The sequence below is a fragment of the Vicugna pacos genome, chromosome 11 (genome assembly GCF_048564905.1).
Source record: "Vicugna pacos chromosome 11, VicPac4, whole genome shotgun sequence".
Lineage (NCBI taxonomy): Eukaryota > Metazoa > Chordata > Mammalia > Artiodactyla > Camelidae > Vicugna > Vicugna pacos.
The window spans coordinates 86,105,576-86,121,063 of record NC_132997.1 but is presented as its reverse complement, the minus strand read 5'-3'; the positions used below and the strand labels follow the sequence as shown (position 1 = coordinate 86,121,063).

The following is a 15,488-nucleotide window of genomic DNA, read 5'->3' as shown; positions in this document are numbered from 1 at the left end:
GTTCAACATCTGTAGATTCCGAAGGGTAGGATCTAAAAAATATACTCAGCTCACTCTGTGCACGCATGCATACGTACGTGTCACACATATGCAACCGGCAGCAGTTTCTACATAAGAGAGGCTCAGAATATATCCAAATCACATACTTATTTTGAAAAAGTTACTTGAAGATTAAAAAGTTAAGAACTCAAGACTGGGGAAGGCATAAATGAGCTGACTATTTATACTCTTCAAGGATGACACACTAAGAAACCGATGTAATCTATGATTGGAGACACACAGCGTCAATGTCTAGTAAGAAGCCAGAGAAAAACCTAAATGCTTAACATAAAGGAAATATTCCTATGAGAGAATATGATACAACCTACAGGAGAAAGAATTAGAAAGTTTTCAGTGGCATGGGAAATGCCTTCAATATCATCAATGCAAATAGCGGAATATAAAACTGTGTTTGAGGTGTAATCTCAATTATATAATGAAAATGCAGAAAAATACAGAGAAAAATACTGGACTTTAATAGTTGTGACCTTTTCTCCTTTTGCCAGTATGATTATGGATTACTTTCTCCCTGTTTCTTGATACCTTTTATTTTAATAAGAGGTTTCTAAAAACTTTTATTAGAAAATATTTTAATTAGAAAAAAATATAATTATGAAGACCATGTGGAGGCTTAGAAATACATTTACGATACAATATTAAGTGAGAAAAGCAATATAGCATTATATATGGATCATGACCAAAAGGCTAGAAGGGAAGACGTGTATTCACGGAGTGGCTTGTTTCAAGGAAGAGGGATTAAAAACAATTATTTCCTTTTAAAATTTTTCTTTAATATTTCTATTTTATGTTCTATAGCAAAAATATGATTTAAAAAGGATGACCCCCAAATAAAATCTGTTAGGCATAGCCTCAGTGTGGTGGCATTACAGACAAAGAAATCTTTCTGATGCCAGCAACTACTTTCAAGCCACAGTTTCCCAAAGACTATTCAGGTCCACTTTCCTGTTCCCACCAACTACTACTACTACAATTTAGACTCAGCTCCTGGAGGGCAGGGCCTTTTTCTGTCTTATACTCTACCCTAGTACTTAGCCTAGTGTTTAGAAAAATCTCAAGTGCTCACGAAATATTTGGTGAAAGAACAAATAAATAACAGAAGGAAAGGTTATTCCATCTTATAGGTACAGCCATTGGTAAAGAGATTCTTTGCATTCATTCCATTTTTACAGCATCTCCACTGTTGAAAATGGCAAGGATGCTTTGCTTCCAGAATTCTCATCATTCATCATAGATTATATGCTCCATGGAAATCCAGTCAGAGCCAAAACCTGGTGCCATATTTTTATTTCTCTTTTTTCCATTTCAAAAGAAAAAGCCGTAGTTAATTCTAATTTTCCTGCGGGCAGAGGGAAGGGGGAACTTTTTATGTGTGTGGAAGAATGGCACCCCCCCAGCCACCTGAGGACAGTTCCTCCCAGGAACACCTGTTTGCTCCAATTGAAGCCTGTCCAAATGGAGTCCTGGGGATCAGAAGCTTGCTCTTCAAATGTCCCACCATTCTACAATATTTATTCCCCACCTGTCTGATGGCCGTGATAGCTTGGGAATGCTCCAGCCAGGGAAAGCTGTTTCTTGGCCCTGACATGGCAGAGCTAACAGCAGCTAATGTTCACCCAGAATCTGGTCTGAATCCAGTTGCCCCAGAGATCAAAAATGTCTCTTCTTTTGCTTTACAGTCTACCAGGCTTAGCAAAATTTCTTAAGGAGGCAGAAGTAAACAATTTTTCATCCTCATACCGATAGATTGCAAAAGCAAGTTACACCTTCCACTTTGTCTCTTAAATCTGACTTTTGGGTTTTCTACTCTTATTCATATTAAATAGTTGCCCAACACTAAAAATGAGGATTAGTAAATTAATTTCCCCAATAAGAGAACTATTAAAATCCAGAAGGTAAAAATGCTATAAAAATGATCTTAAACACATAATTCAATATGCAGTTCAGGAAAGGAAAAAGATGCCCACATCAAACTCCAATTATAATAGAGAAATAATGTTTTATTTAAAAAAATTCTAGCCATGAGAAAACTGTACATTTGAAAAGCTTACATAAAGTCTTATAAAATAAGAGACCTTTTATCTCCTCCAGATCCATGAGCTAGAAAATACTTTATCTATGCAATTTCAAGGCACATAAAAACCCCAGTGAATAAATAAAATGTTCTTGTTTTCTTTATACAGAAGCTTTAAAAATTATCCATATAAATAGCTTGGCCTTGAACAGACAGATTAAAACACCTAAAGGCTATGGCTTCAGATCACATATACAGAATAGAAAATGAATGCTTTTCTTTACTGGCTGAGCAAGTTTGCTACTAACTAAATTTCTATAAACCCATTTGATGAGAAAGATTTAACTGGAATATATGAAAAAATTTAGTGTTTTAAAGTGATATGCTTATCAACTAATTAATATGCCACAATAAAATAATCCATGTACTCTGCCAACATTCTTTTTTTTTTAATTTATTTTTTTGGGAGGTAATTAGATTTTTATTTATTTATTTATTTTTGATGGAAGGACTGGGGATTGAACCCAGGACCTTGTGCATGCTAGGCCTGCACTCTACTGCTGAGCTCTACCCCTCTGCTGCCAACATTATTTACATCTATTCCTGAATCACATGTACAGTAGGTATAGTCAACATGCAGTATAATTTCAAAGGTCATAAAATTTTATAAATACATGATTTTAGTCAAGGGTGTGAAAATTCTCAATATCTTTCTAAAATTCTGGTAAATAAAATGTAGGAAAAGGTCTTTCATAATTGTTTATAATTAGAACTATTTAGGTGACTTCAAGCCTTTCTTAGTTATTTGGAGACAAACTCCATTTGCAATTAAAAAAGAAACTTCTCAAGAAGTTGCTGGATCATATTCATTTTACGAGCAGATGCAGTTACAAGTTGTTAACTTCCTGTATACCCTCAAAATAGCTGTGGCCAAAAAAGATCTTTCGAACACCATCCCCACCCCCACCCCACCCTGCCAGCATTCAAATTCTGCTGCTGGAAGTTATTCCCTTGCGGCTGTCATAAAAAGGGAAGCAGCATACCCCACGGGAGGGTGAAGAATCAGGCAGTAAATTTCAGTATCTCTCACTGACCATACAGCACACGTTACTATGTTTTACTGTTTCTTAAAAATCTTCAGCTACCTAGGAGTAGCATTCTGAGTCTATTGCATCTCTGATGCCTAACAGATTCCCTTTGACACAATAAATATTAAACATCTGCTGCTGAAGAAGATGCTTCTGCTGTGGCTGTTACTGCTAAGAGGCTGCTAAGAACACAGATTCTGTGGCTAATACTGGGGTATTGGTCCAACTTTGCCCCATCTTGTTGGAACGACCTTGCGCAAGACTCAACTTCTGTAGGTCTGAATTATCTACAACGTAAGGCTATAACGACAATACCAAGTCACAGACTTCTTATGAAGGTTACATGAAATGAAATAATGTGTGTGAATGGGTCTTACAAACTATAAGGCCCTATCTAGATTTTAATGGTTATGACTGTCTTTAAGGATGTAATTTTGACAAATGATCTGATTTCCCAAAGAAAGCATTCCTGAAAACATTCTTGTGAAACTTGGTGGAAAATTCAAAGTAAGTGTTTCTTGTAGGCCAACACATTTCAAATAAGCCAGAATATCAACGTAATTCAGTGGTATTTAGCTGAGGCATTTCACACAGCTCTGTAACAATGTCTCGTTTCTCAACTTTTTTGGAGTTGGTTGTGGACTCTTCTAAAAATTTTATGGAAAATTCCAAGAATGATGCATATACACACATACACAAAAAATTTTCAGAGAACTCCAGTGGTGCAGAGACTGTAAAACCCACCCCAGGACCACTGCCTTACCCCTTGAGACACTGAACATGGTTTTACAAAAGCACTTGGGGACCTGATTCAGACACTTCTAACTGATTTGGGAATTAAAAAGCTGGTAGTTTTCTTTTTCATCATAAAATGCATTATGGCATCAGAAGATGGAAAGTATAGTGGTTTCTTCCCCTGTGTAAACCATAATTAAACAAAAAACTGTGCTGTTCTTTCATAATTCCAAGCCTCTTCAGCCCTTTTTTAAAACGTGTCATGAAATTTACCATTGTTACATTTCCCCCATTGATAGTCCTACCGTAGTTCCAAAGTTCTTCACATAACATTACAAAGGAAGCCACTAACTCCTTAAACAGGATATTGAGGTTAAAAAAAGAATACATCTCCTGTCATTTCAGCTACTATCTTGTCAAAAAATGTTGGGAACAATTTAAAATAAAAAAAAAAAATGAAAACAACCTCAATCAACATTAGCGAGGTGGCCAACTTCTGCAGTTTAAGAAGTATTTTAATTACACTTTAGGATATTGAATGTCCTTCTTTAGAGTGTTTTCTTCTTCTTTTTTTTTTTTTTTCAGAAGTGCAAAGAATTCTTTCCTAATACCTAGATGACAAAAATCTCAAGATGTACACAGTTGTTTCTTATTATGGCTTCCCTGGAAAACATTTCTGGGAAAGCACAATTCCCAGCCACTTACTTTGTTTACAACAGACAAAACTGCTTGTGTGGTATAAATAGGAGTCTGTCCTTAAATGCTGCTGAAAAATAAAATGCAACCATGAAAAGGAGCTATTTCCTGCCCCCAAGGTGGCTTAAAAAAATTTCTTAGCTACTTTAGGAACAGCACCAAAGCATAAATAATAATTACCGATTGCCACACAATAAAAGACTAATTTTATAAAAAAAAAAAAAAAGAAAAGAAAAGAAAAGAAAGAAAAAGAAAATGAGTTACATATTCCAGAGATGCCCTCAGAATTGTCAGCATTAGAAGGTTTTCTTATCCTGCAAGATTATGAAACCCCTTTTTGTCCTCCTGCATTTGTGATGTATATCTATAACTCGTTCTTGTTTGTGCAGATAAGCCTCGCCTTGTCTCCCTAACTGCACTTTCAAAAGAAGATTCACAGTTGTTTGACTTTTGATCTGGGGAGCAGCTAGCTCGACCACCTGCACTGTGCATGAGCTGTTACTGAGCTCGCTTTGTCCCATCTTATAACACAGCGAGCCTTTTTAAATTGATGTGTGAATACGCTAATTTACAATGTGAGCGTTCAAACAAAAAAAATATGGTGGTGGTGGCAGTGGTGGTGGCGGCAGCAGGGGCAGCAGAAGAGGAAGGGGGAGATTTGAGAAGCGAGAAGCCCGGACACTCGCTTTATAAAGTTCAGATACTGTTCACTGCCTCTGGCATTTATTGAAACAGATGGCCAAAGGCCTCCCTCAACTTACAATGGAGCAGACAGTGGTGTAATGGTGTGGGGGCCTGGAATTGTAAAATGCTGTTTGGTGATGGTATACGTTAATAAATAGCCATTTACAAGGGGGCCGAGGGCTCCATTACTTGTTTATAAGGAAGGCCTAGGGTTCCCTGCTTCTAGTTAACAGCTCAAGGCTGCATTCAAAGAAAGCATTGATGGTGAAGGTGACGTGTGCCCTGCATAGTCTACATTGCATTAAAGAATGGCATGTTTCCTGGGGAAAAAAGGAAAAATCATAAAAGAAAGGCAATCTGAGAATTAGGTCAAACTGTGGCTTGCAACCAAAGAAAATATAAGATGCTTTTCTACTGTGATTAAATAATGGACAAAAATATTCTGTTACTGTGAAGTTACTTATTTTACCTTTGAAAGAACATGTTTACCTTGTAGACAGAGTACAACAGATAAAAACCTGCAGGGTTTCCACTAATTTACATCCAGGAGAACCTAGACAGCAACTTTGAAACCCTTCTCAGCCGTTCTTCCAAAGACCATTAATGAATGATCAGGCCCACGACCAGGGAGCATGGCTCCCAGCTAAATGTCACCAGGCTCCTGACCGCCAGCAGCTTACCATCCAGACCTGAGGACCCAGAAGGGAACAGGTCACATGGAAGCTCCTCATTCCCCTGTCCCTCATGTCCCCATGAGATCCGTCACCACTTCCCAGTAACCATTCTATCAAGGTCTGTCTCAGTGACAAGAAAACCTAAGCTTGACTTCAACTAAAGGCTATTTTCATTTTATCCAACACCATGGACCCTCTGACTGTGTCTCCTGCTTTGCTTGCAGGTGAGACATTCTCCCACCTGTCTGGATACTGGTACAATCATTTGTCTAAAGGCCGTGTTTTGGGGGTAGTAAAGTGATGCCTGGCTTTGTTTAATTTCTCTCTTACCCGGATATCCTTCCCTATTTATTTCAGATGGTTGCACAAAATTGTGGGGAACTATATAAATTCCCTTGTGGGATGAGACAGGGGTTAAGAAAGGTCTAGAAGAAAATTAAGACATGGTCATTAATAATTGACCACAACGTACACAACGCAAAGCAGAAGACGTCAGTGCCTCATGAGAAGCACAAACTACCCTGAAGGATCGGAGCAAAAACAGCTCGTCCCTGGCTGGGAGACGGACGAAGCCTTGACGAAGACAGTGGTATTTTACCTGAGATCCCCAGTACAGATAAAAGTTCACCGGGAACATTCTGAAGGTGACATCCTTTTTTCCTTCCCCCTACCCAGGATTTATTCCCCTTTCTAGTAAAAGTCCTGGATTTTACTGAGGGAACTATTCTCAGTTCACGTGTCCATCGCCTGCACAAGGTTTCTAGGTCTAAAATATCGGATCCTAGATTAATGGGATTTTTACATAACCAGAGCCACCCAGAAGCAATAAGACTCCGCACCACGACTTTTGTTGGAACTACTGGGGAAAAAAATGGCTCTATTCATTAGGTGTCACTGGGAGGGCTGGCAACAGCTTTGTCTCCACAAGAAGAAACCCTGATGAAAGACACAACCACACACAGGAGAGCTGAGATGAGAGACAGAAAGAGCAAGACCTAGTCCTGATGACACTGTTTGATTCCTGATTCACTCTTAGATTCTATTGTGTTTGAAGTCGCTTCTGCACTTGAACCATTTAGTTATGTGTGACAATTATTTCCTTTTTTTGTGTATGGCCAGTTTGATCTGGGTTTCTGTCACTTGCATCCAGAAGATTCCTGACTAATATATATGAGAAAAGGAGAATATTCCAGGGAGAAGCACCAGAAAAAGCAAAGGTATAGAATTAGTGAAGAGTTAAGGTGGGCTTGGGAGATGGGAAGTAGTTCCTCTTAGCAGGGACACAGGGTCTGTCCAGAGGGTGTAGCCCCCAGCAAGGTTAGAATGTTCACTGGAAGACCTTGGAGATTAGACTAAGGAGGACATGGGTCAGCAGGCAATGAGGAGCCATGGGAGATTTCTAAGCCAGAAAGAAACAGTACTTGTTTTGCACTTTGAAAGATAAATTGGCCAATAATATTTAGAAGGCATAAAAGGGGAAGAAGAGGCAGAGACAGATGAGCAGGCTCCCCTCCCTAAACTGTCCAGCGAGAAGGCAGGACTCTCATTTGGGAAGAACTGAGCTTGAAGGATGTCTCTGCTCTGAGCAGTACTCGGGTAGTTCAAGGTGCGTTGCCAAGTTGGGGTCACAGAGTAGGGAGGGAGAGTGGTGGCACCAGGACAGGGACATAAGGAAAGGATGCTGGGGGGTTATTTTTAATATTATTATTAATTTTTAATTTGATAAAAATTACTAGGGGAATCTGGGAGTGAACAAAAGAAAATTTTAAAACATTCATGTAGAATTCATCAACCTCTAACCTCTAATGAAAAAGAATATGGAAACGAATATATATATGTATGACTGAACAATTATGCTGTACACCAGAAATTGTCACAACATTGTAAACTGACAATAAAGAAAAAAACAAGATATAAAGGAAAAAACAATAAAATGAAATTAAATAAGATTCATCAACCCCAGACACTATTAATTAACATTTTGATTTTAGCCTTTGCTCCCAGGCTTTTTTTTTTAAGCAATGATGATGCTAATAACTAACATTTCAACATTTCAGTAAATGTTGTGTGTCCTTTACATGTATTGACTCATTTAACCCTCATAAGAATTTATGAGTTAGTGACTACCGTCATCCCCATATTACAGACAGGGAAACTGAGGTATAGAGAGTGAGATTCTTGCCAAAAGTGAACAGCTAGAAAGTAGCAGAGCCAGTGTGACTCCAAAGCCTACCTCTTACTCACTAAAGCGCATGCCTCTCGATGAATACACAGAAATTTCATTGTAAATAATTAAACGAAACTGGGATAGTTTTCTCCAATAAGGATAAGGCTCCAGGTGATACAAAATTCTACACAAAAATGAAATTTCTTAACAATGATACTTGTCAACACTGGAAGTAAGGGAGATTCTAGACTCACCCTGCACATCGTTATTGGTTGCAATTAATGCCACACAACCTGTGCTCAAAAATAAAACAATTCTAAAGGACTCCTTAAAAACACACTCACTTGGGACTCCACTGGTACACAGCAGCTTCCACGCCTACACAGACCAGACCCAGAGCCTCCAGTCCATCCTAAATAGTAGGATATGGAGGACTTGTTCATTGTTTGCAAGAATAATCACCTGCCCATCCAGAATGGTTTCCTGACTCTCTGAGGCAACCAGTTCTCCACAGAAGAAGGGTAAGAGTCCAGCACAGCAGGAAAAACACGCTCTGGAGGCAGATCGCTTATGTAGAGCTGGATAATATTTAACAACCGTTCCTTATTTCTTAAAATAGGAGTAATGATACCTGCCTTACAGAGTTGTCATGAAGATGAAACAAGATAATGTATAGCAGGTGCCTAGAACAGTGACTGCTACCTAAGAAGCATCAGTGAGCGTGTAAGTAGCAGTGTTTTTGTTATTAAAAGACACAGTATGGTGAAGAATAATGGCTCTTAAAATTCAGAATTTTGCAGACCAGTCAAATGTGAGGGGAAGCGGAGAAGGTGGGAAGACTGACAAATGGTTGCCAATGTTTGGTCCGTCTGAGGATTTCTTTTTCCATTTGCTATAACAAGCGACTATTTTTAAGGAAATTGTTCACTATCACGATTATTTTACAGAAGAAATGAGTCATAACACAGATAGCAGATAACAGTAAACATTTGCATAATAAAACCTCACCAGTTTGCTTTTATTCTTCTCATTTCATTCGTAGTTAGTGAAAACTGGCTCTGAGAATCTTTTGTGTTGTGCATTCAAAAGAGAGAGAGCTAAGTTCATACCCTAATTCTGCACATTTCTATATATGTGACCTTGGCTAGTTTACTTCACCGAGCATCATTATTTTCACCTGTGAAATGGGGACAGGCGGCTTCCTTCACAGGGTTCTTAAGGATTCGATCTGATCATGTGTGTAAGCATGGTTAGGGTCAGACATACACTTAAGGCAGCTGGTAGAGTTACCACTGATAGATAACTTTAGATGCTAAATGTCTAAAACAGGACCAAAATTCTATGTTTAAAGCTACAAGAATGCTACTAAAGAAAAACAAATATAAAGAAATCCAAAGCTGTTCTTTAGTTTGGTAAAAACATCACCCATGTCAGCCGTGAAGGGGTCAGAGGACGAAAGAAGTAAGTCAAGTATATGGTAATAAATTTGTCCACACAAAAACGATCAAGATTTAAAAAAAATTCTTCTCTTTGTAGTGCTATTTATTCTAAGCTTAGATCCTAAATCTGTTAATTCTAAAGACTCTGCAGCAAATTGAATCATTTTGTTCTAAAAGAATAAGCAATTGATTAAAAGCTGAAGAATATCTTAGAGGTTAAGGTTTTGCTGAACTAATTTCAGGTCAGGGCCCATGTTCATTGCTAGTAAAAATAGGCCAAGAAAGGGAAATGACATAAAGAGAGAAGAGCAAAACACAGAGAAAAATGAAAATATAAATGTAAGGTACTTTTCTGTGCATAAACATTGAGAGTAAATTCTCAAGGACATTTTTCTCACAAGTCTTGAAAACTCTCAACTGTTGAATTTTCAGATATTACAATAAGAACAATTAAATATAACAAAATGTTTTCTGGGCAAAATGGTGTGGGGCAGAGAGAATGAATTTTTAAAGAAGATTTTAAAAACATTCAGTCACAGCATACTTCTTTAAGAATAAAGCTGTTTAATAAAAAATTATATTTCTATTGCTTATGGAAATTGCATTGATATTTCTGATATATTTGCCCTTAGGAATCGTCCTGACAGTACACTTAAGTTTTCCAGATGTTTCTACCTGTCATTCTACCAAAGCAACAAGACCATATTTAAAATGGAAAATGTGATAACAATGAGAGGTGGCAATTTTTCCCCAGACGGACTCAGAAGTAGCTTTAACAGAAATACATGTATTAAACTGTAAGGGGATTAAGTGATTCCAGTTATAAAATAAAGAAGTCACGTGGATATAATATACAGCATGGAGAATGTAGTCAATAATATTGCAATAATTTTGAATGGTGACAGATGGAAACTATATTTGTGGTAATCATTTTGTAATGCATAAAAACACTGGCTTACTATGTAGTACACCTGAAACTAATATAATATTATAAGTCAATTATATCACAATTAAAAAATGGTAATGTATAAATAGTGGTAGCTGTGTCAACTGCATTTAATCCCATCTGCTTTGTTTATATTATAGATCAGTTACAAAACACCTCTCAATAGCTATATACTTAAGAAAGTTACTACATACATGCTGGAAGGGTAAACAGAATTCACCTTTTTAAGGAAACATTCTGATGTTGTGTAGAGTGTGTGTGTGTGTGTGAGAGTGTGTGTAAATACTGGGGACAAATATGAGTAGTAGAGAGGAAATTATTTGATATTAAGATAATCGTATAGAAAAAGATGTTCTTGAAAAAATATTATGGAGGGAGAGAGTATAGCTCAGTGGTAGAGCGCATGCTTGGCATACAGGAGGTTCTGGGTTCAACTCCCAGTACCTCCATTAAAATAAACAAACAAACAAACCTAATTACTTCTTCCCCCACCAATTACGTATACTATTTCTTTTCATAAGTCTTTTGCCAGCATATACATGCAGTCTATGAGCCAACATAAATTTGTAACATGTTCTCCAAATGTACCTCAATGGAGATCTCAAATTATAACTCTGTCTAAAGAATCCTTTAGATACTTTTTGAAACAAAGATACAAGGACCGATAGATAAATTCTTCACTCTTTAGAGGTAAAAAGAAATAGAATCACGATGTCCTGTGTTTTCTGACTGGAAATCTTAAACACTTCTATTTTCATTTTCACTGACTGCCTGCACTGTTTGATCTAATAAGACCTCCCAGCCAAAGTATAGGAAGAAATACACACGCAGACATGCACATACATGCAAATATATGGAGAGCAACATTTAGACAACCAATTATAATAGTCAAATTTTGTGGGAGCCAACGAAAAATCCATTTTTTTTGGCCCCCACCACTGCATGAATGGTTATTTGTTTCATGACCATTTTCATTATTACCTGAATACCATTTTATTTAAAACTCTGTCTACAGAGTCAGGAAATGAACAGTTTGTCCCCAGATAGCTCTTCATCTTATGTCAAGACAGAAGAAAAATTACTCTCCAGGAAATCAGCTCTAGTTGCATTCTGATGTCAAGTTTTACTAACATAATTTTGAACAGATCATTTTCCCTTTTGGTTTCTTCCCTTTGGTGTTACAATATGGTTACACGAAGAACACTTTATTCACTTATTTAGGTTGAATCAGTTGCTAATCTCACTAGATCTGTCTCAATATTTTCCGCATACTTCAGTTCCATTCAAAACTCATGATTCCATAAGTCATCTTCTATTTCTCCATTTTTTGCAAACATATTGGTTGTGTAGCTATTTATGTCATATTTTCTATTGGTTATTGGTTTTTTGTTTTCCTGGCACCCTATTTAATGACCAGTGAGGATTCATTGGAGTTGCAGAATATTCAATCACTTCCTGGAGAATTAAGCAATTTTATGAATTCCTACAGCACTTTATATGCATGTATTCTCTACCAGACTTAAGTACGCTGAAGGCAAGGGCCAAACTGGGTTCACCTGAGGAGCCCCAAGTCCTTGTATAGAGGCATGAAATATTTACTGAGGAAGTGCATAAAGAGAAAAAGAAAGAAAAGAAAGGAGGAAGGAAATATGGAAGGAAGGAAATAAATTTTTTAACCTCATTGGAAATTAATAAAAAATTAAAAAGCACAAATGGTAGTGGCTGCCATGTACTCATTTTTATTTCCCCATCTGCCTCTGGTCACTCTCACAGAAAACCAGGTGGGTTTCTTTCCGTACAGCCTTTGGTGCTGACGGAACACTGGTTCCACCTGTCTTCACAATGGACTGTTAACCAAAATGACTCAAATGAGGGGCTGTGATATGCCACTTCTGTTCATTTGAAAAATTTAAAAACAACCAAAGTTTAAAAAATTAAAAATAATCAGCTATCTTTCTTTTAAGTGAAATAATTTCTTTGGTCTATTGTAGAATAGCCTCAGTCATAAAGAATTTATCATATGAAAATAAATAAGCTTATGGTACAGGTCGGTAAACAGGCACCCTGCACCAAGAGGACAGTCATTTCTTTTACACATTTATACATTTAGAAAGAGAAGCACACCATTCAATATTATAACTTCTCTTAAACCAGAAGCACCTGCTGACACACGGTGTAGCTGTGCAGTTGTGTAAGAGAATGTGACTTCTGTTTCTGCAATGAAACCGCACCAGCGCTGGAAGCGAATGGGAGGGATGTTAACAGAGGAAGCAAAATCAGAGCAGTAAATAGAAGACTTCCTACTAGAAACATAAACCTGGTTCCGCTTCTCGAGAGACTGTTTTTCCAGGGAATAATAAAAAAAAATAATGAAGTGAAGAAGTTGGTAAAATATTTTTGCCTTTTCCCCAGTCCAAAATAAATTGTATATCATATGGGATAGCAATTAGAAACTCAACCAAAACCACCATCTGCGTTTGGTTCCCAAAGACTCAGTTAGGTTACAGTATTGATTAAAAGTACCTGGCTACCTTGGCTGATACCAAGATCCCAGTTGTGCTTAGTGAAAAACACAGTCACCAATATGCACAGGTGGACTTAAGACTTTTCTTGGCTCAAATATACCAAGGCGATGTTCATCTGGGGATTTTTTTTATTTCTGTTCACATTCTAGACAGAGCCCAAAAGGAGATGAGTCAGTGGTGGACTGAGTTTGCCTACAAAGAGAACCCCAAGTCGATTTCAGCAGAGTAATTTCCTTCTGTAGACTTCTGAAACAACCCTGTTAGTATGATTTTTCTGAAGAAAGCCCAGTCAAAGGTTACAGAAGTCGTTTGTGCTTCACCCTCTCTAAATGACTTGCAAATTTATTCAAACACAATATGAGGAGATGCTGCTTTATTTGTTGAAATAACTGTCTGCAGTGTCCTGAACAAAAGGGTGAGGTACATCAAGCAGAAATGTAAACAGAAATACATTGGTTTAGAAACCCATAAATCCTTATTTGAATCTGCCAACCTGAAAGCCATATAGAGCTCGGATAAACTATTTTTCCTAAATGCTACATCTGATTAAGCCGTACCATTAAATGACAGCTGAACTTTAACATTAATATGATATTATTTAAATAACCACATGATTTTTTTTTACACTAAAAATGATGAATGATTTCTGGACAGCTCAATTGACATAAAGCAGGAGGGCTCTTTAATAAGACTTGACAAAATGGAGACATATGTAGAATATTTGTTACAGCTCACATTGCAGGGGCCCTCCCAGGGAAGCAATAGAGGATTTTCTCCTTTTTTTTTTTTCTTTTTTTATTGTTTATAGGCACTGAAGCATTCCTTTCAATCGTCACTTCTCTGTGGATTTGGAGTTTTTCTAGGTCGTTTACATATTACCCTTAATCCGAGAATTTGATGGTTTATGATTTTGAATTGGGACTGTGGACGCAGGAGAAGGAGGGGCACGTGAAGTTATGTTGACATGGGTGGAAAGTGTCCCAGGAACTCAGACTTGCAACTGATTAGCCTCATAGAGAAATCACACTGGCCACAATGGCCTGTAGAAGACTAAGCCACTATACATTTGACTGGTTCTTAAGCAAACATAACAAACACTCTTTTAGCAAGTTATTATATAAGGATACAGGATCAGAGAAGACTTTGCTTATTTTCCAATAGCTGTCCTGTAGCATCAATGATAAAGAAGGTTCTCATCTTTAAAATGCCAAGGAAGACAATCTAGGGTGATCTCAGCATTCCTCACTCACATTTCTAGCCTCAGTTCCCAACTGAAGGTTGTGTTAGATGATACTCTTATTTGTTAGATCCTGAATGCAACATAATTTCACACTGAATATACCTAAGTCCAAAATGACTCCAATTTCCAGAACAATGAAAGCATTTCTCACTCCCCTCCAAATATACAGAGCGCGGAATGTTACCCACACTTGTTCATTTACTTTCACATATTCCCCCAAATATATTCTGTCGATCAAAGGTAAGTTACACATATAAAACATTAACACTCATTTGCTCGCACATGTGAATTCAGATCATTCAGGTATTCTTTAAATTAAAAAAAATCATCTTTAAGTATACATAAAATCTAAATGTTTCCCCAGAGTCTCTTAAAAAGGAAATGGAAACAAGGCAAAAGAGGGCAAAGTCAACACCAAGTGTGCTCCTGACACCGGACACCAGCATTCCCTCTATAGGAAGGAGGCCATCGAAACAGAAAATAAAACCAACCAGCTCCTGCATGGGGCCTTCCTCAGGCTATGAAAAAATTCTTCCTGTCTAACCCTAATTTTTTCCAATGCTTGAGGTAACCCCCGTAGCTCAAACCTTCTCTCTAATCTAAGTTACTCAGTGTGCGTCCCTGTCCAAACAAGAGTTAATATCAGTGCTCTGTCATTTCAAAAGGGTCTTGACACAGAGTACTAAGAGCAGAAGCTTGCATGCCTGGAAAATGTCCGCTTGCAACAAGATGAAAAACATACTTAAAAAAAGCAAAGTGGAAGAGAGGAAGATAGGTCCCTACCTGGTTCTTACCTTCTTAACATCCCTGTCAGAACCCTGGAGCTTTTCCCCAAGTTAGCATCTGTTTCCCGAAGCTAGGAGGAGAAAAGCAGCATTAAAACAAAACCAAATGAAGCTTCACGCAATTGGATTACTTTTCAAGTGCTCTGGCAAATAATCATTTTCTTCCATAATGGAAAATCCAACTCATAAAAATATTTAAATACCCTAAAATGCATTTTTTTTGACACCTACACAATCGGTGGAAGTTTTTAGGTTTAGAAAATTACACCTAAGAGAGAATCCCAGGAGCTTTAAGCTGGATACTTGAACTGGGTATAAAAGTAAATGTCTCACAGGCTGACAAAGTTTAACATATATCTGGCAATGTTATGAACGGGCACAGTCTTACAGATAGAAATGGAAGCAAGATATATCGAGGGAGGATGAGGCCAATATTTT

At 37.5% G+C, this 15,488-nt stretch overlaps 1 protein-coding gene across 4 annotated transcripts in view; it reads right to left on the bottom strand.

The window, feature by feature from the left end:
* VTI1A (vesicle transport through interaction with t-SNAREs 1A) overlaps window positions 1-15,488 on the bottom strand; it is a 345,054-nt gene that overhangs the window by 130,353 nt on the left and 199,213 nt on the right. For 3 of the 4 annotated variants that reach the window (XM_072971918.1, XM_072971917.1, XM_006200200.4), the window contains exon 7: window positions 15,060-15,121. In XM_072971918.1, the coding sequence (XP_072828019.1) occupies window positions 15,060-15,121 (62 nt within the window). Of the gene's footprint in view, window positions 1-15,048; window positions 15,122-15,488 lie in introns of all 4 variants that reach the window. The other variant, XM_015235944.3, reaches the window with a different exon arrangement.